The 22,620-nt window shown below is 40.9% G+C and overlaps 1 protein-coding gene across 1 annotated transcript in view; it reads left to right on the top strand.

Moving 5' to 3' along the window:
* Positions 1-2,693: 2,693 nt before the first annotated feature.
* LOC308638622 (zinc finger protein 69-like) overlaps positions 2,694-22,620 on the top strand; it is a gene marked incomplete at its 5' end in the record, with an annotated part of 72,498 nt that continues 52,571 nt past the window's right edge. The window contains one exon of the mRNA XM_081276242.1: positions 2,694-2,969. Within this exon, the coding sequence (XP_081132368.1) occupies positions 2,694-2,969 (276 nt within the window). The remainder of the gene's footprint in view (positions 2,970-22,620) is intronic.

The raw sequence follows: 22,620 nt of genomic DNA, 5'->3' as shown, positions 1-22,620 counted from the left end.
ATACACACACACGGAGATTGAGGAGGGAAAAAAATAAAAGTCTATTGGATTAGATAAAGGGAAATTATGGGAAGGGAGGGGAATGGTAAGGAAAGAGAGTAAACTGAATGGGACACATTTTTATGTTCATATATAACTACAGACCAGGGTAACTCCACATCATGTACAACTAAAAGACTGGGATCCTAATCAGAATAAGTTACACTGCATGTATGTATAATGTGTCCAAATATACTCTAGTGTCATGGAACACACAGAAATGCAAATACTGAAATTACTCGAATTATCAGGGCAAAAAACAAGAGGGAATTTTGGGGATCTTGGAGGAAAGATGTCTTAGAATCATACTGAAGGTACACTCAGAAACCACTTTTAAAAATTTTTTATTTGATTTTCTTGGTATGGAGGATTGAACCTATGGGCACTTAACCACTGATCCACATGCCCAGTTCTTCTTTATATTTTATTTAGAGACAGGGTCTCACACTGAGTTGCTTCAGGCCTCACTAAGTTGCCAAGGCTGGTTTGAAACTCGCAGTCCTCCTGCGCCAGCCTCCTGAGCTGCTGGGATGACAGGCATGAACCACTACACCAGCAAGAAGAGAAAACTTGATAAAGAGTGCCTCATCAAATTGAGAAGAATTTTCTCTTCAAACACCATAAAGAATGTGAAAACAGTCTCTAGACTGAAGCATTCCAAAATCTATGCATACATCAATATATCATTATTTTACTAATGAATGTTTTCCAAGGGTTATTGATATGCCCTGTGCAAATACCCCCATCTCTGAAATCTGGGGGATCTTAGAGTAGGTCTCCACTTGCTGCTCAGGTGACACAATCTGAGGCTAACAGGGACCCTAAGAACTCTGCAGCCATGTGTTCTTGCAAGAGCCCGGCAGGGGGCGCCCTTTCCACACATTCCATCCTTCTCCTGCAGGATTTTTTAATTGGAGGAGGAATGATGGGAATACGATTTTTTACACAATAGCTCCCCTTGGCCTTGGGCAATATTGTTAGGTAGAATGAACTTGTGCCAGTGAGCAGGATGTGAAAGACTTCACAAAGCCCAACTTAACAGTAGAGAAAAAAATTGTACTTAATTTCCAAGAGGGGGATAGACATGACAGGCAGTGTTGGCCCCCAGTGGCAATTTTTTTATGGTTTATATGCAGGGTTAAGGGACCCAGCTGAGCAGGGTTTTCGTTTCTTTCTGGTTGGACTATCGGTTCAAACCCAGGATGCTGAGAGTGCTGGGTCAGCTCCTGGGGGTATGTTGCTTCCTAGGGCTTGTGGCTTTTCTTGAAAACCTTGACATGGAAAGAATACACTGGAGGGGGACTTCCTCCTGACAAAGTGAGGTCAGTCTGTGCAATGGAGTGACATGCGTCCAGGGGGCAAGTGAGTGTGAGCTCACAGACATGTTATAAGACCACAGATGCCTGAAGCTTAAATCCTACAGATAATACTAAATTCTAGATACGATTTCCCCTATCCATACATGCCTATGATTACCCATTCTACAAAACCTCAAAGTCCTTGGCAGCATCTGAAGACAGGGTAAGGACAGGGTTTCCTTTTCTTCCTGGTGTAGCTGCACTGGTCAAAGTTTCTTTCCTGCTTTGCATCATAACCTTTTCTGTTTGGCTTTGGGTGAACACCTGACCAGACCTGTGGGGTCACCAGAGTCACATCTCTGCAGAAGACTTCCTAACAGTCGAAGTAGAACATCGACACTAAGCCCAAAGCACCCATTTTATTTCCACCCCACATTGCTGCCCTAGAGGATTGCCTTCCTTCCTCCCCCACCCTTTCTGCTGGGGAGGGAGCCTTGGGCATCAGAGCCAACCCCAGTTGCTTCCTTTCATAGATCAGGAGCCTCGTCAAAGCAACAGAGGCCAGGAGGTGAGGAGAGTTACTAAATAGTTTTCAAATTGTTTTCATTTTTAGATATTATATATGGGTCATATATATGATATCTTTAAAAAGTGTTTCAAAAATTTGGAGACTGTGTCTTTCTAAGTCACTTGAGGTCGCATCAGCTGGGGGGAAGAATATATATATTATATATTATATAATAATATATTATAGATAATATTCTGATTAGATGTACTTGGTGTGAGAAATATATATATATATTATATTTTATATATATAAAATATATTTTACATATAAAATATCCATTTTATATATAGAATATATTATAAAATACATATTTTATATATAAATATATAATATATATATTTTATAAAAATATGATATATATTTTATATACAAAAATATAGATTATATATATAATATACAATTAAATATCGTTCTTTCTTTTTTAAGGTACTGGGGAATAAACCCAATGGGGCTTGACCCCGACCTCTGAGCTCCATCGTCACCTTTTCAGTTTATTTGAAGACAGGGTCTCACTGTTTGCAGGTGGTGACCTGACCTTGGGCTCCTCCAGCCTCAGCCTCCAGGAGAAGCTGTGCTTTGTTTCTCTGTTGAGGTTAAACCCAGGGCCCCGCCATGCTCGGAAAGCCCTCTATGGCTAAAGCCTAGCTCAGCGGCAGGTGTCACCTCTGTCGCAGAGGCTAAGCCAAGGCTTCCCACCTGGATTAGTTCCCAGCACAGCCCGAAAGCTCCTCCTGAAAGAGGCTGGGGCCAAGAATCTGTCACTCTACCCAATTTCAGCCAGTTATTGGATGACGTTAGCTGTCAGTCACGATCCAGAGGCGGGCCTGGAGGCCATCCATCCGGGTCGCTGGGGGGAATTGTCCAATCAGTGCGCAGAGGGAGGGGAAGGGCGGGCTTCCGCACTCTCGCGGGCTTTTCTTCCTCACCGACTGGGCTACTCCTGCTCCAGGCCCCGTGTTCTCTGCTCCAGGGACCCGGGTGACTGCGCTGCCCGTGTTCCCGGGGATCTCGGGTGCCCGGAGGTTCCTCCAGAGGACGCCAGGTCACCAGAGAAGCCAAAAATGGTGAGTTCGCTGAAGGTACGCGGTCAGCACCTGCCTTGGGGCCCGGCGGGCGGGTGAGCTGCTGAGCGGCTCCCGGAGTCGCCGCTGTCGAGTGGCCCTGGTCCCTGTCCCCTGGTTCCCTGGGTTTGGAAGGGAGGCTCAGGTCCCAGGTGTCCCCTTTGCTCCCTACCGGTGGCCCGCACTCACTTTTCCCAACGTGTAGGAAGCAGGGCCACAAATGCACCTTCCGTCTCCTAGTGGAGCTCCACCCAGTGGAGGTCCTCCAAATTGCAGGCGCCTCCTGCCTTCTAAAAGGCCACCTTCCCTCCACCTCGCAGCTCAGCCAGACATTCCTTCTTCCCACTCGTTTCAAATAGACACCGTCTGCTAATTGTCATTATCGCTTAGTGAAATATTGGAAAGAATCAATCAATCTTCCTTCCCCCCTCCCTTCCCCCTCCCTTACCCCCTTCCCCTTGTGTTGGAATCTGGGCTGGCCTCCAATTTGTGATCCTCCTGCTTCAGCCTCCCCTGTATCTGGGATTACAGGCTTGTGCCAATGTCCCTGGCAAGAAGAACACTTTTGAAAGCATTTGTTTTCTATTTGTGAATATTATCCTTGAGGGGAAAGAATGATCACTTAACACTTCCTTGTGTTTGGTCAGAATAACTGCTTTAAAGGGAATAAGGGGGTTGTTTATAGATCCCAGGGATATGGAATTCTGGGCTACATCAATAGAGTATAAGTGCCCCTTTTTCTGATAGTCCATGATGTAGAGTCACACCAGTCCTGTAGTTAGGTAAGCACACAGGGTGATAATGATGTAGGGACAAAGGAGGCAAGGCACTGAAGATAGCTGGAACAGTTTTACCTGGCTGCAGCCAGACTCAGAGGACAATGCTTTTGCTGTAATCAATCCATCCATCCCCTGAACCCCGAGTTCAGGTGGTTTCAGAATTTTATACACGGCATGTAAGGGGAGGGGCTCAGAAGTTCATATTGTAATACCGGGACCCCCAAATAACTCTCAGACCACACAGTCTCATTCCAGTTAAGCCTTTATTGCTGGCCAGTGTCAGACACTCTGCTCTCGAAAGAATGAGATGGTCAGAGTGGTGCCCCTGCCTTCAGTTGGCTCCATATTTAAGCACAAAAACCACAAAAGGGAAGTTTGGGGGTCCAGGCAACGTAAGCAAGCCTGAAAGTTGTGGTCAGTTAGTCTCCAGTTGGCCCCATAGATCACTCTGTGTTCTTGGGGAATTTTCATGAACAAAAGAATCCAAACGGCCCCAGTCATGAGCTTTTTGAGTGTCATGGCTGAGTTCACAAAGTGGAGTCACCACAGTCAAGTTGTCACATCACACACATAAAAGCAGGTTTTTCTTTCTCTGTTCTGGCCAAGTTAACCCTTCAAGGCCAGCACCTGAGGAGGGGAGAGCTTCTTCTCCCCTTTCTTTCCTCCCCCACCAGCTGTTCCCATGGAGCCCAGTTGGTGACTTCTCTGTGAAGCCCAGCTCAAGGCCAGAGGCCTTGTTTGCACATTTCTACAAACTACTATTCTGGATACAAGTGTGTAAAAAACTAGTAAGGGGGAGTCCAGCACCTGGAGTGCTGATTTCTTCCTTTTAGATTCTTTGTTTTGAGACAGAGTCTTGCTACATCATCTAGGGCCGCTGGGGTTACAGGTGTGCACCATCACACCCGTCTTCATTGTAATTTTTAAGGACAATTTTGGCAATACCTTGAATACCCAATTGTAATCATTTAATCACTGAATATCAGTGAAAGAGTAAATGACACCTGTTTTCTGCAAAGGAGAGATCCATGTGTCTAAATAAGGGTGCTGATCCCCTCACCATGTCACCTAATTCCTGTTCCCTCCCAACTGCCTCCTCGTAGGGCCACCCCTTTGGGAGCTAGCCTTTTAGCTTATGAAACTTGGGAGTAACATAAATGCTCTCTCTATTCTCTCTGTCCTGTACAACATTTTGCCTGGTCTTAGGTACAGTTTACTGTTTTCAATTTTTTGAAGAGTATTTTTTGTTGTGGCTGTAGTTGGACACAATACCTATTTATTTATTTTTATGTGGTGCTGAGGATCAAACCTAGGGCCTCTCATGTGCTTGGCAAGCACTCTACTGCTGAGCCAGAATCCCAACCCTACTATTTCCATTTTTAGATGTAGTTTTTCTAAGTTTACCTCCAAAATACAGTAAACCATGCCCTAAATTTCACAGAATTTGTTGAAAAGCTCAGTGTTTTTTCAGAGAGTTTAGAACATGGGAACATTCAATCTTCTTTGTGAGAAAGTGTGGTGTCTTTCCACTGATTTTGTTGTGTTTTTATGCCTCTAATTGTGTACCTTATGTATGATAATCATTTTTATCTCTCATTACATGTATTTTACCAAGCTGCTCTCCAGCCCAAGAGAATTAGTATTGTAGACTGTTGTTTATTTATTTGCTTACTTACTGAGTGCTGGGAATTGATGCCATGGACTTGCTCATGCTTAGTTATCTTCCAGAAATAAATTTAAATTTGTAAGCAACATTCTGGAGGTGGGCAGGTGTTTTACTGGGGAATAAATCTACAGTCACTCGACCACTGAGCACATCCTCAGCCCTTCTTATTTATTTATGTTTTCTTTTTCTTTTTTAAAAAGTATTTTGTATAGTTGTAGATGGACAGAATATCTTTATTTTATTTATTTTTCTGTGGTGCTGAGGATCATACCCAGTGCCTCACACATGTTAGCAAGTGTTCTGCCACTCAGCTACAGTCCCAGACCCCCTTTTTATTTTTGATGAAGACCAGTCTCACTAAATTTCTGAGTGTCTTGCTATGTTGCTGAGACAGGCCTCAAACTTTTTCCATTTCCCTGCCTTGACCTCCCTAGTGGCTGAAATTACAGGTGCACACCACTACACCACAGTTGGAATGAGTTTTGAAGAGTTATCATCCAATTTCTTTCCAGATGAAAATAGTATTGAAAATCAGTTTTCTTGCTTTTGTTCATACTTTTGAAATTTGTAACTATGACTCTTCCTCTTTGCTTTATTTTTGCATTATTATGAAAAAGATATTTAGCATATTAATATTGTTTCTTATGTATACATTTTTAAAACTTCATGGCTTGGTAGTTTATTTACTTCTTTATTAGATAAACTTTGTTTTTATGAGCAATTTTAGGCTTACACAGTTTATTAGTGTTCTCTAGAGGAACAGTATCAAGAGGAAGTGTGATTATCAAAGGGGATTCATTAGATTGGCCTAATTGACCCGAAGGTGGATGTCCACAGTGGCCATCTGCAGGCTGGAGAGCTTCAGAAGTAGTAGCTGCAGAGTCCCAGAGGCTGAAGCCTCAGAACAAGGGGGATCAATGGTGCTGCCTTAGTCCAGACCAAAGATTCTGGAAACTCACTAGAGAATCACTGGCAGAGTCCACTTTGGGAGAGTGAAGAATTTTGTTCCACCCAAGACACCCTCCTATTGGATGGTGCGTCCTAGCTTAAGGAGGTTCTCCAGTTTGGCTCACTATCCCATATGCCCGTCATTTGTAGATATACCCTCATGGACACATCCAGAAGCTCATTAATCATTGGCATCTTTTAATCCAATCAAGGTGACAATTAAATGTACCATTACACATAGTATCAAATACCCCTTCTCTCCAGCTGATAGTCTCCACTGTTTTCAACATATTGAATTGGTGTAGGGTGTTTGTTAGTTACTAAACCAGTGTTGAACATTTGATAAAGAGAATGGATGAAGCAACATTTAGGATAAGCCAAAGTTCATCCTTTACTTTAGGGTTCCTCTTCCTTGTGATGTGATTGTGTGTGTCACGTCGTATACAAGATAATGTCATACAGAAGAGTTTCACTGCTCTGGGAATCCTGTGTTCCACCTGTTCATCACTCCTTCTCATTCCTTCCTCCCTCTTTGCTCCCTAAGTCCCTGGCACCCATCAGTTCTGCTAGTGCATCTATAATGTTGACTTTTCCAGAATGTTCTTGACTTGGAATCTTACTGCACTTGGCCATTTCAAACTGGCTTCTCTCACTACCAGTCTGCCTTTAAGGGTGCTGTATCTTTCCAGGCTGCAGAGCTCATTTTCTGGGTGATGCTCTTTGGTGTGGTTAAACTTCAGCTTGTCCATTCAGTATTGAAAGGTGCATCTTCCTTGCATCTAGGTTTGGGCCGTTGTGGATATGGCTACTGTAGTCACTGCTGTGAGGGTTCCTGTGCCCATAATTTTCACATCATTTGCATAGACACCTGGAGTGTGATGAATGAATTGTACAGTTTTTTGCATTTATGATTAAATTTTGCATTTATGATTATGAGCATCATTTATATTCTTCTTTTCTATTTAATACTTTTCTTTATTTAATTTGCATAATATGGTAATTTATGCCTCAGGAAGACTTAGGAGGTGTTAACTCAGCTTTTATGTTCTGGAAAAAAGTAGCAAACTGGTGGCAGTTCTTATGTGTCTCATGGAAGCCTGTTTGAGATGTCAGAGCCTTGCCTTGCCTTTTTGGGAAGTAATTAGTTATTGAGTCTGTTTTTCTCAGCAGCCATGGGCTCATCTGTTTTGTGTATTTCCCCTTGAGTGTAAGTTGTAGGAGATTGTCTCTCTCAAAGAAATGGTCCATTTTCTGTAAGTTGTCAAATTTGTGTCAAGCACATTTATGATAATCTGAAGTCCCAATGCATTGTTGACGATGACACTTTTAAATATGTTACTAGGTTTTCAGTCCTCATTGTTTTTTTCTTTATTAATATTATTGTATATTTTACACTTTTAATTTCTTTCTTTTTATGTGGCAGTAAGGATTGAACCCAGTTTCTGCCAAGCACTAGGCAAGCACTCTTCCACTGAGCCACAACCCCAGTCCCTGTCCTCTGTATTCTTAGCGTTTTGTAAGTTAATCAGTGATGCTGATGTTCGTGAAGAACTTGGTTTTGCAGACTGCGGATTTCCTGATTGTGGTTTCATCAACACTTTCTCTGTTACCTACTGTTGAGAGCCACAGCTGAAGGGGCCCCGGCAAACTTTCAGACTGTCAGCTGATGATTGGCTCACAGCGGCCCCAGCAACTTCTAGCTGATTGGCTCCTCTGCGGTGATGCTCATTGGGCTGTTTCCCCGCCCTTTCAGACTACGGAGCTGCTCATTGGGGGACTTTTTTGGCTCCTCCCACGTGACCCAGCCAATTGGCCTCAAGAGCCGGAGGAATGGGGTAGGTTGAGAGGCTTGTGGGAAGCCGGTGATGGCAGTTGGGCTCTGAAGGTTTTTCCTGAGGAGCTTTTTTGTTTGGCGTATGTGGTTCTAAAAATAAAGTTTGTTTCTTTTGACAAGTGGCTCCTGATTTGTGCCCAGCCAGACTGCGGCATTTGGTGGGCCGCTCGGGGAATGACTGAGGGTAAGTGATAAGGTAAACTGCTTGCCCCTGAGGGCAGGGTGAGAGGATGGGTAGCCATTTTAAGATTCTTCTTTTATTTTGCTTCACTTTTGTTTTAAGTTGCCTGTCCCTGGAGATGAGTGAGACGGAAGAAAAACCGCTCACATCTGAGAAAAAACTATTTACATCTGAGGAATAGATAGGGAGAAAGGACGGATGCACATGTCAGGAGGATAGAAAGGGTATAATTATTTTTTGTTGTTCCATTTTTATTTCATTCTATCTCGGTTTTGTTTGGCGTCATCTTGTTGGGTTGTATTATGGTAGAAATATGGGATCAGAAATTAGTAAAAAACAAACCAAAGGAGTGTTAAGTAAATTGTTAGAGGAAGGAGGCATCCCAGTAAAATCAAGAGCAGTCAGGGCATACGTTGATACAATACAAAAATGGAGCCCATGGCTTTTTAACGAGGGGTTGTTAAATATATCACAATGGAACCATCATGGTGAAGATTTAAAAAGAATAGAAAAGAAAAGCCCAGGGACTCTGCCAGTTGGCACATTGCCATTGTGGACGTTGGTATCTTGTTTGCTTAGTCTAAAGGCCTCTTAAGCTAGTCAGAGAAAGAAAGTGTAAAGCCGAAAAAGCCATCAGGGGGAAAGTTACAACAGGCGACTGCTACTAATACCTTTCTATCACCAGAGGGCGTAAGTGTCCAACCAACAGCACCACCTCTACAGGAGACTGCTACTAACACCTTTCTATCACCAGAGGACGTAATTGACCAACCAACAAGGCCACCTCCATATGCTGGGAGGCCCCTAACCCCCGCAGTAGATAGTTGGGATCCTGAGACAGGATCTCAAATATTAACATGCTCTGTATTTGAGGCAGGAGGGCACCAAATTCACCATGGTTTAAATTTCAAAAAAGTGAAGCAGCTAAAAGAGGCTGTAACAACCTATGGTCCTCAAGCACCCTTCACTGTAAGCATGGTCGAATCCATTACCAACTTGAACATGACGCCAGCAGATTGGGCTAATATGTGTAAAGCTGTGCTAAATGGAGGATAGTACCTGTTATGGAAGGTTGCCAATGAGGAATTTTGCAAGGAGACGGCTAGGCAAAATGCAGCAGCTGGTTATCCTCAGAGAAATCTAGATATGTTGTTAGGAAAGGGACCATATGCGGATCAGCAGCAACAAATTGCTTATGATATTGGCGTATACGCACAAATTGCTGCAGAGGCGGTTAGGGCATGGAAGACATTACAAGGGCGTGGAGGTTTACAAGGTCAATTATCTAAGGTAATACAAGGAGCTAATGAATCTTATGCTGAATTTGTAGATAGGCTTATTCAAAGAGCTACCAGAGTTTTTGGGAATACAGAACAAGCAATGCCATTAATAAAACAACTGGCTTATGAGCAAGCGAATCCTTGGTGCAGAGAAGTCATTAGACCATGGAAACATGAAGATTTAAACACATATATTAAATTATGTAGAGACATTAATGAACAAGGGCAAGTCATGGCAGCTGCAGTAAAACAGGCTTTAGATGCCAGAGACATTAATGAACAAGGGCAAGTCGTGGCAGCTGCAGTAAAACAGGCTTTAGATGCCAGGCCAAGAACATGCTACTATTGTGAACAAACAGGACATTTTAAAAGGAATTGCCCCATAGGAGGAGGGTTTAACAAAACTAGGTATCAAAGGAGTAGAATACCGGGTATTTGCCCACGATGCTGTAGAGGGAAACATTGGGCTAATGAATGCCGTTCTCAAACCACCATAGAGGGTACTCCATTATCAAAAAATTAACAAGGACCAGGTGTTTATCCACGATATCATGGAGAAAGGCATCGGGGTCCATTGCCAAAAAATGGACAGGGGGGCCCAATGCTTTGGGGCCCCAAACCACAAATATACGGAGCACTGGAGGAACCCAGCAACCCCATCAGGGTAGTGTCCAGGACACATTGTCCATCAGATCCCTCATCAGACAAACCAGAGGGAGCACAGGGTTGGACATCTGCGCCTCCTCCAGATCAGTACTAATTCCAGAGATGGGAGTTCAAATCATTCCCACAGGGGTAAAAGGACCTCTTCCCAAAGGAACAGTAGGCTTATTATTGGGACATAGCTCTTCTACTCTAAACGGACTTATGATAAGTCCTGGGGTAATTGATCCCGATTATGAAGATGAAATAAAAATTATAGCCAGTTCTCCAAAAGGTATATCAGTAATTTCACCAGGAGATAGAATAGCACAATTACTAATACTACCCAGCATACATTATAAATTTTCCAGTCGTATTGTAGAAAGAGGTTCCAAGGGATTAGGCTCCACAGGTGTAGATTGGGCTATGCTTTCTTTAAATTTAGATTCTCGCCCCATGCTAAAACTAAATATTCAAGGACATGAATTTAATGGGCTACTGGATATAGGTGCAGACCTTAGCATTATCTCTAATCAAGAATGGCCAAAGCATTGGCCATTACAACAAGCCACTGAAACACTTCGAGGCCTGGGAGTGGCAACTAATGCCCATAGAAGTGCAATGGTATTAGATTGGAAGGATCCTGAAGGATGTGAAGGAACTATACAGCCATATGTATTGGATCATCTTCCCGTAAATTTTTGGGGACGAGATGTCCTAGATCAATTAGGTTTGACATTAACAAATAACATCAACCAAAATGCACCCACTATTATGACTAGACAAGGTTTTAGGAAAGGAAAAAGATTAGCAAAACAAGAACAAGGTATAGCAGCACCAATACAAATAGATCAAGGAACGGACAGACAAGGGTTGGATTTTCAGAAAGGGCCACTGAGACAATAAAAATTACTTGGAAATCAGAAAGACCAGTATGGGTTCCTCAGTGGCTCCTGACTAAAGAAAAGATACAAGCAGCCCATGACCTGGTCAAACAACAATTTTCGGAGGGACACATACAACCTTCTGTATCTCCCCATAATACTCCCATTTTTGTCATCAAAAAGAAATCTGGTAAATGGAGATTATTGCAAGATTTAAGAGCCTTGTTTGTTTTCTTATTGTTAATATTTTTGAGTTTCCCAGCACCATTTGTTGAAGATGCTATCCTTCCTCCATTGCATGCTTTTAGCCCCTTTATCAAATATAAGGTAGTTATAATTTTGTGGATTGGTCTCTGTGTTCTCTATTGTGTACCATTTGTCCACTCGCCTGTTTTGGTACCCGTACCATGATGTTTTTGTTACTATTGCTCTGTAGTATAGTTCGATCTCTGGTATTGCTATACCACCTGACTCACACTGCCTGCTTAGAATTGCTTTTGCTATTCTGGGTCTTTTGTTTTTCCATATGAATTTCATAATTGCTTTATCTATTTCTACAAGAAATGCCGTTGGGATTTTGATTGGCATTGCATTGAACCTATAGAGAAATTTGGGTAATATTTCCATTTTGATGATGTTAGTTCTTCATATCCATGAACAGGGTACATTTTTCCATCTTCTAAGGTCTTCTTCTACTTCTCTCTTTAGGGTTCTGTAGTTTTCATTGTATAAATCTTTCATCTCTTTTCTTAGGTTGATTCCCAAGTATTTTATTATTTTTGAGGATATTGTGAATGGGGTGGTTGTCCTCATTTCCATTTCAGAAGTTTTGGCGCTGATATACAGGAGTGGTTGGATTTATGCATGTTGATTTTATATTTGCTGAATTCATTTATTAGCTCTAGTAGTTTCTTTCTAGATCCTTTTGGGTCTGTTAGATATATTATCATATCATCCACAAATAGTGATAATATAAGTTCTTCTTTTCCTATTTTTATGGCTTTAATTTCTTTCGTCTAATTGCTCTGGCCAGTCTAGGTTATTAATTGTGTTATTGAGTTCTACAGTTTCTTTATTCAGCTGTTGTCTGGTGGATCTGTCCAAAGGAGAGAGCGGTGTGTTGAAGTCACTGATAATTATTGTGTTGTGGTCCATTTGACTCTTGAACTTGAGGAGAGTTTGTTTTATGAACGTTGCAGCACCATTGTTTGGTGCATACTTATTGATAATTGTTATGTCTTGTTGGTGGATGGTTCCTTTTAACAGTATATAGTGGCCTTCTTTATCCCTTTTGATTAACTTAGGTTTGAAGTTGATTTTATTTGATATGAGTATGGCCACTCCTGCTTGCTTCCGAGGACCATGTGAGTGGTATGATTTTCCCCAGCCTTTCACTTTCAACCTGTGTATGTCTTTTCCTATCATATGAGTCTCCTGAAGGCAGCATATTCTTGGATTCGTTTTTTTAATCCAGGTTACTAGCCTTTGTCTCTTGATTGGTGAATTTAAGCCATTAACGTTTAAGGTTACTATTGATATGTTGTTTGTATTTCCAGACATGCTTATTTATGTATTTATTTTAATATGGCTCGTATTTCCTTTTTGGTTATATTTTTTGTTCTTCCCTTTACTGGGTTACCTCCCAATGTTAGTTTTGGGTGCTGTTTTTCAATTCCTCTTCTTGTAGTGTTTTGCTCAGAATGACTTGCAGTGCTGGTTTTCTGGCTGCAAATTCTTTTGACTTTTGTTTATCGTGAAATATTTTAACTTCATTGTCAAACCTGAAGCTTAATTTTGCTGGATACAGTATTGTTGGTTGGAATTGATTATTTTTCAGCTTTTGAAATACGTTGTTCCAGGATCTTCTTGCTTTCAACGTCTGTGATGAAAAATCAGCCGTTAACCTAATTGGTTTACCCCTGAATGTAATCTGCCTTCTTTCTGTCGTAGCTTTTAATATTCTCTCCTTGTTCTGTATGTTGGATATCTTCATAATTATGTGTCTTGGAGTTGTATATACATTTGTGGTATATTTCAGATCTCCGTGACCTTTGAGGATGTGGCTGTGAACTTCACCAAGGAGGAGTGGGCTTTTCTGGATGCCTCTCAGAAGAACCTTTACATAGATGTGATGCGGGAAGTCCTCAGAAACCTGGCTTCTATAGGTAACAATGATGGTTTTAAAATTAATCAAATCGAGAACTCATGTTTATTTTGGTCATTTATGTAGAAGGTGAAAAGGAAATCAGTTGATGAATTATTGAAGCATAAATGGCACCTACAATTTGGCAAAGCATTTCTACCTCCTAAATATTCATAAAGATTGTTATGTTGTCTCATTTTAGGAAACAAGTGGGAAGACAAGACCACTGAAGATCAGATTGAAAACTGTGGAAGCAACCTAAGGTAACTGTACTCACAAGAGGAATTCGTGAGGGAATCTGAGAACTGTTATATAATTTTTAAAGCAAACCAACCGAAGAAGTATGCATAATTGGAAATGTATTTATTCTTATAATATATTTTTTACCAGAAATATATACTTATCTGTAACAGGTATTCAGTCTTTTCAAAGTATTTGACATGCAAAAAGTAGTATGAAATTGCATATGTGAATATGACTATGTGAATAATAGCCATAGAGAAGCTGTGTTGCAAAGGATTGTTTCCTTTCAATCTCTTTATTTTCAGGGAACTTTAACAAGTCAGAAAATCTAGCCTTTACGTGATGTTGGTAGAAATGTAAAGACCTATAAATAAATAGAAAACTGTGAATGAGTTAGGTATCAATTATGTGCTGGTCAGTTCTTCTTCAAAGAAGTCCTATTGTAAACTTGAAACTTTCCCCACAGAATAGTGTGGGGAAACCTTCAAATCGATTCCAATTCTTAATCAAACAAAGACAAATTTTAATAGATTAAATCCATGTGACTTTATTATGTGTGCAAAAGATTTCATATGTCCTTCTTTCCTTCATAGGCACATCACATCTCACTCTGGACACAAATACTATAAGCATGAAGAATGTGAAGAGAAGCCATGTGCATTTAAACAATATAGGAAATCTCTGGTTTCTCTCAGAAGTGTTCACACACAAATGTTGTTACAAACTGGAGATAGACCATGTGAAAGTACAGTATGTGGGAAAGTCATCAGTTGTTCCAATGACATTCAAACACATGAAGAAACTCATACTGGGTGGCAACCCTATGAATGTCAACAATGTGGTGAAGCCTCTTCTTCTCACCCAGGTGTTCAAAGACACATGATAACACACAGTGGAGGTAAACCTTTTCAATGTGAGGTATGTGGGAAAGCCTTTCATTTCTCCTCTTTATTTATAAGACATGAAAGAACTCATTCTGGAGAGAAACTCTATGAATGTAAACAAGATGGTCGAACCTTTATTTCACAGACAAGTCTTCCAAAGCACAGGATCACACACACAGGGAATGCACATTTCAAATGTAAGGTATGTGGGAAAGACTTTGCTTATCCCAGATTACTTAGAATACATCAGAAAACACATACTGGAGAGAAGCCCTATGAATGTAAGCAGTGTGGCAAAGCCTTTGCTAGATCTAGTTACCTTCAGACTCATGGAAGAACACATACTAGAAAGAAACCCTTTGGATGTCAACAATGTGGAAAAACATTTGCTTCATCCCGTCATCTTCACATACATGGAAGAATGCATACCGAAGAAAAGCCCTATGAATGTGAACAATGTGGAAAAGCCTTTACTGCTTCCTCTTACCTTCAGATACATGAACGAACTCATACTGGAGAGAAGCCCTATGATTGTAAGCAGTGTGGGAAAGCCTTTGCTACATCCAGTAAACTTCAAATACATGTAAGAGTGCATACTGGAGAGAAGCCCTATGAATGTAAGCAGTGTGGCAAAGCCTTTGCTAGATCTGGAGACCTTCACATACATGAAAGAACTCATACTGGGGAAAAGCCCTATGAATGTAAGCAGTGTGGGAAATCCTTCACTCAGTCCTCTCACCTTCACTCACATGAACAAACTCATACTGGAGAGAAGCCCTATGAATGTAAGCAGTGTGGAAAAGCCTTTGCTAGATCCAGTCAACTTCAAATACATGGAAGAGTGCATACTGGAGAGAAGCCCTATGGATGTAAGCAGTGTGGCAAAGCCTTTGCTATGTCTTGTGACCTTCACATACACGAAGTAACTCATAGTGGAGAGAAGCCCTATTTATGTAAGCTGTGTGGCAAAGCTTTTGGTACATCCCGTCAGCTTCATAAACATGGAGGAACACATACTGGAGAGAAGCCTTATGAATGTAAGCAGTGTGGAAAAGCCTTTGCTGCGTCCTTTAAGCTTAAGAGCTATGAAAGAACACACACTGGAGAGAAGCCCTATGAATGTAAGCAGTGTGGAAAAGCCTTTGCTAGATCTAGTTACCTTCAGATTCATGGAAGAACACACACTGGAGAGAAGCCCTATGAATGTAAGCAGTGTGGAAAAGCCTTTGCTAGAACTAGTCACCTTCAGATTCATGGAAGAACACACACTGGAGAGAAGCCCTATGAATGTAAGCAGTGTGGAAAAGCCTTTGCTACATCTAATTGCCGTCAGATTCATGGAAGAACACATACTAGAAAGAAACCCTTTGGATGTGAACAATGTGGAAAAACATTTGCTTCATCCCGTCATCTTCGCATACATGGAAGAATGCATACCGAAGAAAAGCCCTATGAATGTGAACAATGTGGAAAAGCCTTTACTGCTTCCTCTTACCTTCAGATACGTGAACGAACTCATACTGGAGAGAAGCCCTATGATTGTAAGCAGTGTGGGAAAGCCTTTGCTACATCTAGTAAACTTCAAATACATGGAAGAGTGCATACTGGAGAGAAGCCCTATGAATGTAAGCAGTGTGGCAAAGCCTTTGCTAGATCTGGTGACCTTCACATACATGAAAGAACTCATACTGGAGAGAAGCCGTATGAATGTAAGCAGTGTGGGAAATCCTTCACTCAGTCCTCTCACCTTCACTCACATGAACAAACTCATACTGGAGAGAAGCCCTATGAATGTAAGCAGTGTGGAAAAGCCTTTGCTAGATCCAGTCAACTTCAAATACATGGAAGAGTGCATACTGGAGAGAAGCCCTATGGATGTAAGCAGTGTGGGAAAGCCTTTGCTAGATCTTGTGACCTTCACATACATGAAATAACTCATAGTGGAGAGAAGCCCTATTTATGTAAGCTGTGTGGCAAAGCTTTTGGTACATCCCGTCAGCTTCATAAACATGGAGGAACACATACTGGAGAGAAGCCTTATGAATGTAAGCAGTGTGGAAAAGCCTTTGCTGCATCCTATAAGCTTAAGAGCCATGAAAGAACACACACTGGAGAGAAGCCCTATGAATGTAAGCAGTGTGGGAAAGCCTTTGCTAGATCTAGTTACCTTCAGATTCATGGAAGAACACACACTGGAGAGAAGCCCTATGAATGTAAGCAGTGTGGAAAAGCCTTTGCTAGAACTAGTCACCTTCAGATTCATGGAAGAACACACACTGGAGAGAAGCCCTATGAATGTAAGCAGTGTGGAAAAGCCTTTGCTACATCTAATTGCCTTCAGATTCATGGAAGAACACATACTAGAAAGAAACCCTTTGGATGTGAACAATGTGGAAAAACATTTGCTTCATCCCGTCATCTTCGCATACATGGAAGAACACATACCGGAGAAAAGCCCTATGAATGTGAAAAATGTGGAAAAGCCTTTACTGCTGCCTATAACCTTCAGATACATAAACGAACTCATACTGGAGAGAGGCCCTATGAATGTAAGCAGTGTGGGAAAGCCTTCATTCAGTCCTCTCACCTTCACTCACATGAACAAACTCATACTGGAGAGAAGCCCTAAGAATGTAAGCAGTGACCTTCACAGACACGGAAGAATGTATACTGGAGAAAAGCCCAATGAATGTGAACAATGTGGAGAAGCCTTTGCCACATCTTGTCTGCTTCACACATGTGAAAGAACACATACTGCATAGAAATCGTAAGCATGAAAACAATTGGTAAACTCTTCTGTTATTACTGTTTCACTCATATACATGTAGGAAGTTTACTGGAGAAAAATCCTTTGAATGTGAAATATGGTAAATCAATATTTCATGTCATCCTCAAAGACAAGAGAGGCTCACACTGCTGAAAATGTGTGTGTGTGTGTGTGTGTGTGATAGAGATCAATCAATCAATCGATCCACTGGGGATTTAGTCTGGTGGTGCTCGACCACTGAGCTACATTCCAGTTCCTTTTTACTTTTATTTTGAGACAGGGACTTGCTGAGTTTCTTTGGGTCTTCCTAAGTTGCTGAGGCTAGCCTCCAACATTGATTCTTCAGAATCAGCCTCTCGAGTCTCAGGAATTAAAGGCATACATCACCACATCCAGCTGAATAACTTTAAATGTGAAAAAATATCAAATCATTCCATTTTCCCTGTTGCCTTCAAAGCCATTTCACTCACATTGAAAAACAAACCCTCTGAATTTGGGGGATTTGCTACATTCTGTCATTTTCGTTTCCTTTCTTATATATGAAAACACTCATGCAGAGAAGCCCTATGAATGTGAGAAATGTGGGAAATCTTCTAGTTTTCTAATTTTTTTTCCTCCTAAGGATTGGGAATATTGTTTTGGAATAAAAATAATAAATCCTATGCAAGTAAGAAATATAAAGGGTTCAGCTGTTCTAGTTTTGTTCAGTTGTATGAAAGGACTCATACTGTAGAAACTCTGAGGATAAGCCATGTGGGGCAGTATTCAGCTTTCAGAGTTTTCTCCAAAGGCATAAAAGAATTCACATCTGTGAAAATCCTTTTTCTATCTTTAAAAATTGCAGTAACACTTTCAACTTTCGAGGTCCCTTTGAACAGCATTTAAGAAATCACACTGGAGAAGAGCCCTGTATGTAGAAATGTGGTGAGAACTTTGCTTGTTTCAGATGCATTTGAACTTGTTCAGACTTGAGGAAAATTTTATTTTATTTCATTTTTATTTATTTTGAGATAACCACTGTAGGTGTGTGAAAATGGTGTGTGCTTTCATTTCTTTCTTCATTTTTTTTTTTTTTAATGTATTCAGAGGTAACAAAACTGCACCCTGGGTTGGAGAGGAGCATTGCATCAGCATGAAGATTTGAAAGCAACATGTTTTTCTGGGTTAAATTTCTCTTATTGTTAGATTTTATTTTCCTGTATTTTAAGTCTTTTGTGTCTAATGTTTCATTACATATTATGTATGTTAGTTTTGGCCTCTCTACTCCAGCCTTTGGTACAGATTGGTGAAATGGCTCTTCTGAACTTTTTTCCTTTCTTTCTTTGTTCAGATTTCACCCAGGAGTGCTCTACCACTGAGTTTCTCCACAGTCCTTTTAATTGTTATTTTTTGAGATGGGGTGAGGCTGGCAGCTGGGACCATAGGGATGTGTCTGTGTTCCCTGCAGCTGGCCTCTTCCTTTTCCTTGATTGCTTATTGATCTGTTGATGACTCTGGGACCACCACTCTTGTCACTTGTGCTTGTTCTAAGGCTCATGTATTGTGCTGTATGTAGGCACATTAAAGAGAATTATAAAACAATGTCATTTGTGTATATTGTTTAGAGAGGCACTTTCTCAAAATATATTTTGCCCTCTACTTGAGTTGCTTTCTCTTTTCTTTTCCCAGTTCTGGGGACCAAATCCTGCCTTGTGCATGCTAGGCAGGCATTGTAGCACTGAACGCTCCGTTGCTCAGGTGGTGAGTTTGCTGCAGCTGTGAGTGTGGACCCCACTGATAACCACATCAGCAGATGTAGCTCTGCAGGTGTTTCCTCCACAATTGCAGCTGATCTCTTCCTTCTTAAAGGTCTTTTATACCAGTGATTTTTTTAAAAAAAACTACATCCAACTTAGGTTTTCTCCCCATGAATAATACTTAGGTGGAATATGCCAGAAAACCCAGGCTTGATTTCTCTCTGTGTTTTAGAGTACCACAGTAGCCCTGCAAATATTTGTGTGATGGTTTTCTTAATACACACTACATGACCAAAGGCTTGGTAAGGAGCATCCCAGTCTGATGTCCTAATATAGTGGCACTCCCTTCTCCACCAAATAATCTTAAATAAGCTTCTCAAGAGACCTTCACCATAATTTTCTTTCAACAGAATGTCAGGAAAAGATTTTGCAAAGATCTCAATGTGGGTTATAACACAGACTTCTGCTTTTGTGGCAAAGCTTGGAAGACCTCTGACCAATCTTACAATTGGTACACAAAGCACTTTCTGTGAACTAATCAAAACAACAACAACAACAACAACAAAAACACCTTTATGTATACCCCTACAAAAAATATAAACCTCCATCTCTGTCCCACTGGATGTAAATAAAGATCACTGAAATTCCAAGCAGTGATCCAAAAAATTTTAAGTGATACCCCTCAGAACCCTGCAGCTAATCAATGTGCTCCTGGAACATTCTTTGGGTGTCTAGCCTCATGTACCCTACATCAGTAATAAAGCTACACCCTCCAACCAGATGATATTGTGCAGTACTTGGTGTGGAGAGTGCTGTTTCTGCTCAGGCTGAAGGATTCAGTTACTTGTCCTAAGTATTCAAAGCCTCCTGAGCAAAACCTCACCCACAAACTATTCAGGTGTCATGGATCTTGTGTGATCATTGGTAAGAGTTCCTTACATACTTGTGTCCAAATATTGAAGTTTGCCAACATGCCAAAGATGGGTTGATTTTCACTGCTATCTCTGTTCCAGTCTTTTGCTCTGTCTCGGTGTTCATTTGGAGAGCAAGGCCAAAAGAGTGTGCTGTGGCCCTTCTGTTTTTGATAAATACAGCATAAGCCATTCAGTATAACTTCATCTTTAAAAGATAGTTTTGAACGCTTCCCAGGATTTCCAAGAACTTTCTTTGCAGCCAATGAGTCAGTGTGGCAATTTCCTAGTTTTACATCTTTGATTTAGAAGAAATATTGAATAGAGGTGTGTGTGCACTTGACGCAGTCTGGACTTCTTTGTAATAAATCCATTTGCCAAAGGCAGTAGTTGCAGGCTTGTTCCTGGGCAGTGTGAGGGACTGGAGTGAATGCAGCTGTCCTGGGGTGTGGGCATTGTTTGTAGGAGTTCAGTCTTGGTGAGTACATCAGTGTAGGAATCAGACTTTAAGAGGGCTACAGAATCTCCTGACAGGACCTGCCTGTCCCTGTTGTACAGTAGTGTTGTCATGTGAGCTGGCAGGTGGATGGCTACCTTCTGATGTATTTGGGTTTGTAGCTGAGCAAATAGTGAGAATGTACAATGATTAAATGAGAATTAAAATATTCTTTGTCATACCAAAGACATAATTTGGGGGCCAAACATAATAACAAGTAACCTCTTGGACCTTGAACCACATATTTTCCTTCATGTATGCATTTTCTCACAAACTTTTGTAGTGTGATGCTTACGTGGAACAAACTGAGATAAACATGGAGAGGTTTATTTAATGGTACAGTGTACTAGAAGTTTTAAAGGCTTGCAGCAGGCTTAGATTCCACTATTGTTGAAATTTTATGAAAGTCTCTGAAATTCTCAAAATTCTTGAGAATCCCCAGGTGCTGTGGCATACACCTGAAATACCAGTGGCTCAAGATTCTGAGGCAGGAGGATTGTGACTTTTTTTTCACTTTTTTTAAAGAGAAAGAATTTTTTAATATTTATTTTTTAGTTTTCAGTGGACACAACATCTTCATTTTATTTTTATGTGGTGCTGAGTATTGAACCCAGCACCCCACGCATGCCAGGTGAGCACGTTACCATCTGAGCCACGTCCCCAGCCCATGTTTTCATTTTTTTAAAAAAAATTATATATATGCTAATTTTTTTTTTTTGTCCTAAGAATGAAACCCCATGCCTCCCACATGCTAGACACATTGTCAACCACTGAGCCACAACCTTAGCTCAAGGGTTGTGATTTGAAAGGTGGCGTCCCTGGATAACAAGGAGTAAAGAACTCAGTGAGACACTGTCTCTAAGAAGTAACTCAAATAATAAATAAAAAAGAAGACTGGGAGGTGGCTGAGTGGTTGAGTGCCACTGTGTTCAATTCCCAGTACCCCAAGAAAAATGCATTAGAAACCAAGTTTTAATAAACCATATGATGGGTGGATGGGCTTGTCCATTATATTGTTTTCTTCTTTGGCATGGTTTATTAATTCAGGAACTCTGTAACATTCACCAATTCAATAAAAATCAAGTGTATGGTTTTAAAAAGTAATAATATAGCAAGGTCCACGAGGAGCAGCTTCCTGCTCTGAGAATCCTCTGTAATTGGTACTCATCACAAGTGGCCATAATGTCCTTATCATAAAGAGTTTGTGAAAGCTTTTATTGTGCAGGAGTCTATGAAGGTGCTAAACGTGCCTGTGTTTTCAGACCTTTTGGTGGAGGAATTCCATATGGAGGTCTCTGATTTATAGATGATGTCATTGGGGAGCTCAAGTGAAACTGATAAGTGAAGAACACATTGCCACATGGTTCAGGGCAGCCTAAAAGGTGTCAGATTTTCTTGTCTTCAAGGAGTGTGTCTAGCAACCTTGGAGGAGGATGTCAGCAATTTACGATGTGCTCCTGCAAAAACGTGATGCTGTGATTCTCTGCTCAGGTCATTTGTGAAAAGCTCATGAGTAGTCTAAAAATTTATTTGGTCCTGTTAGTGATAAGGACAATTTGCATTAGAATGCAATTGAAATAGAGAAAACAGAAAATATTAGCCAATTCTGAGGCCAAAATGTATACCAGTTGTTGATCAGATAGGATTCGTAATTTTCATTGTTTGGTATTGGGTATGGATACTTACAGACTGGACCAGATCATCAAAGTAGCAGTAATCTACCCAAGGCAAATGCTGAGATAGAGAATATCTGCGTTTCTGTAGTTGGTGTTTTATTTTTTCCTCTGTGATTATCAGTGACTGTGTTTAAACATTTCAGGATGCCCAGTTAGAACTCTGATTTTTCCATATTTCATGAATTAGAAAATGTTAGACTATTAAATATTCTGAGGAGCACATCAGATTTTATAGGAATTTTTAGTTTCCATATACCTTGTTTTAACATATCAAAAAACATGAAGTGATTAGAGATTGATGGTGTTTATTTATTTTTGCTACTGGGGATTTCTGTGACAAGTGGCCAAACTAGGAGGTTCTGGCAAGGTTTGATGGGACATTGGAAGAAATAAAGAGTCACACATGCAGAAGATACAACATCTGGGATCGGGTGGAGCACTGCTCTATGATGGAGCAGCAGGTCTAAAGAATTATGCCGGGGGGCTGGGGATGTGGCTCAAGTGGTAGCCCGCTCACCTCGCATTCGTGGGGCCCTAGGTTTGATCCTCAGCACCACATATAAATAAAATACAAGATGTTGTAT

Source organism: Spermophilus citellus, assembly GCF_964194105.1.
Source record: "Spermophilus citellus genome assembly, chromosome: 19".
Lineage (NCBI taxonomy): Eukaryota > Metazoa > Chordata > Mammalia > Rodentia > Sciuridae > Spermophilus > Spermophilus citellus.
This window is presented reverse-complemented; position numbering and strand designations above follow the sequence as displayed.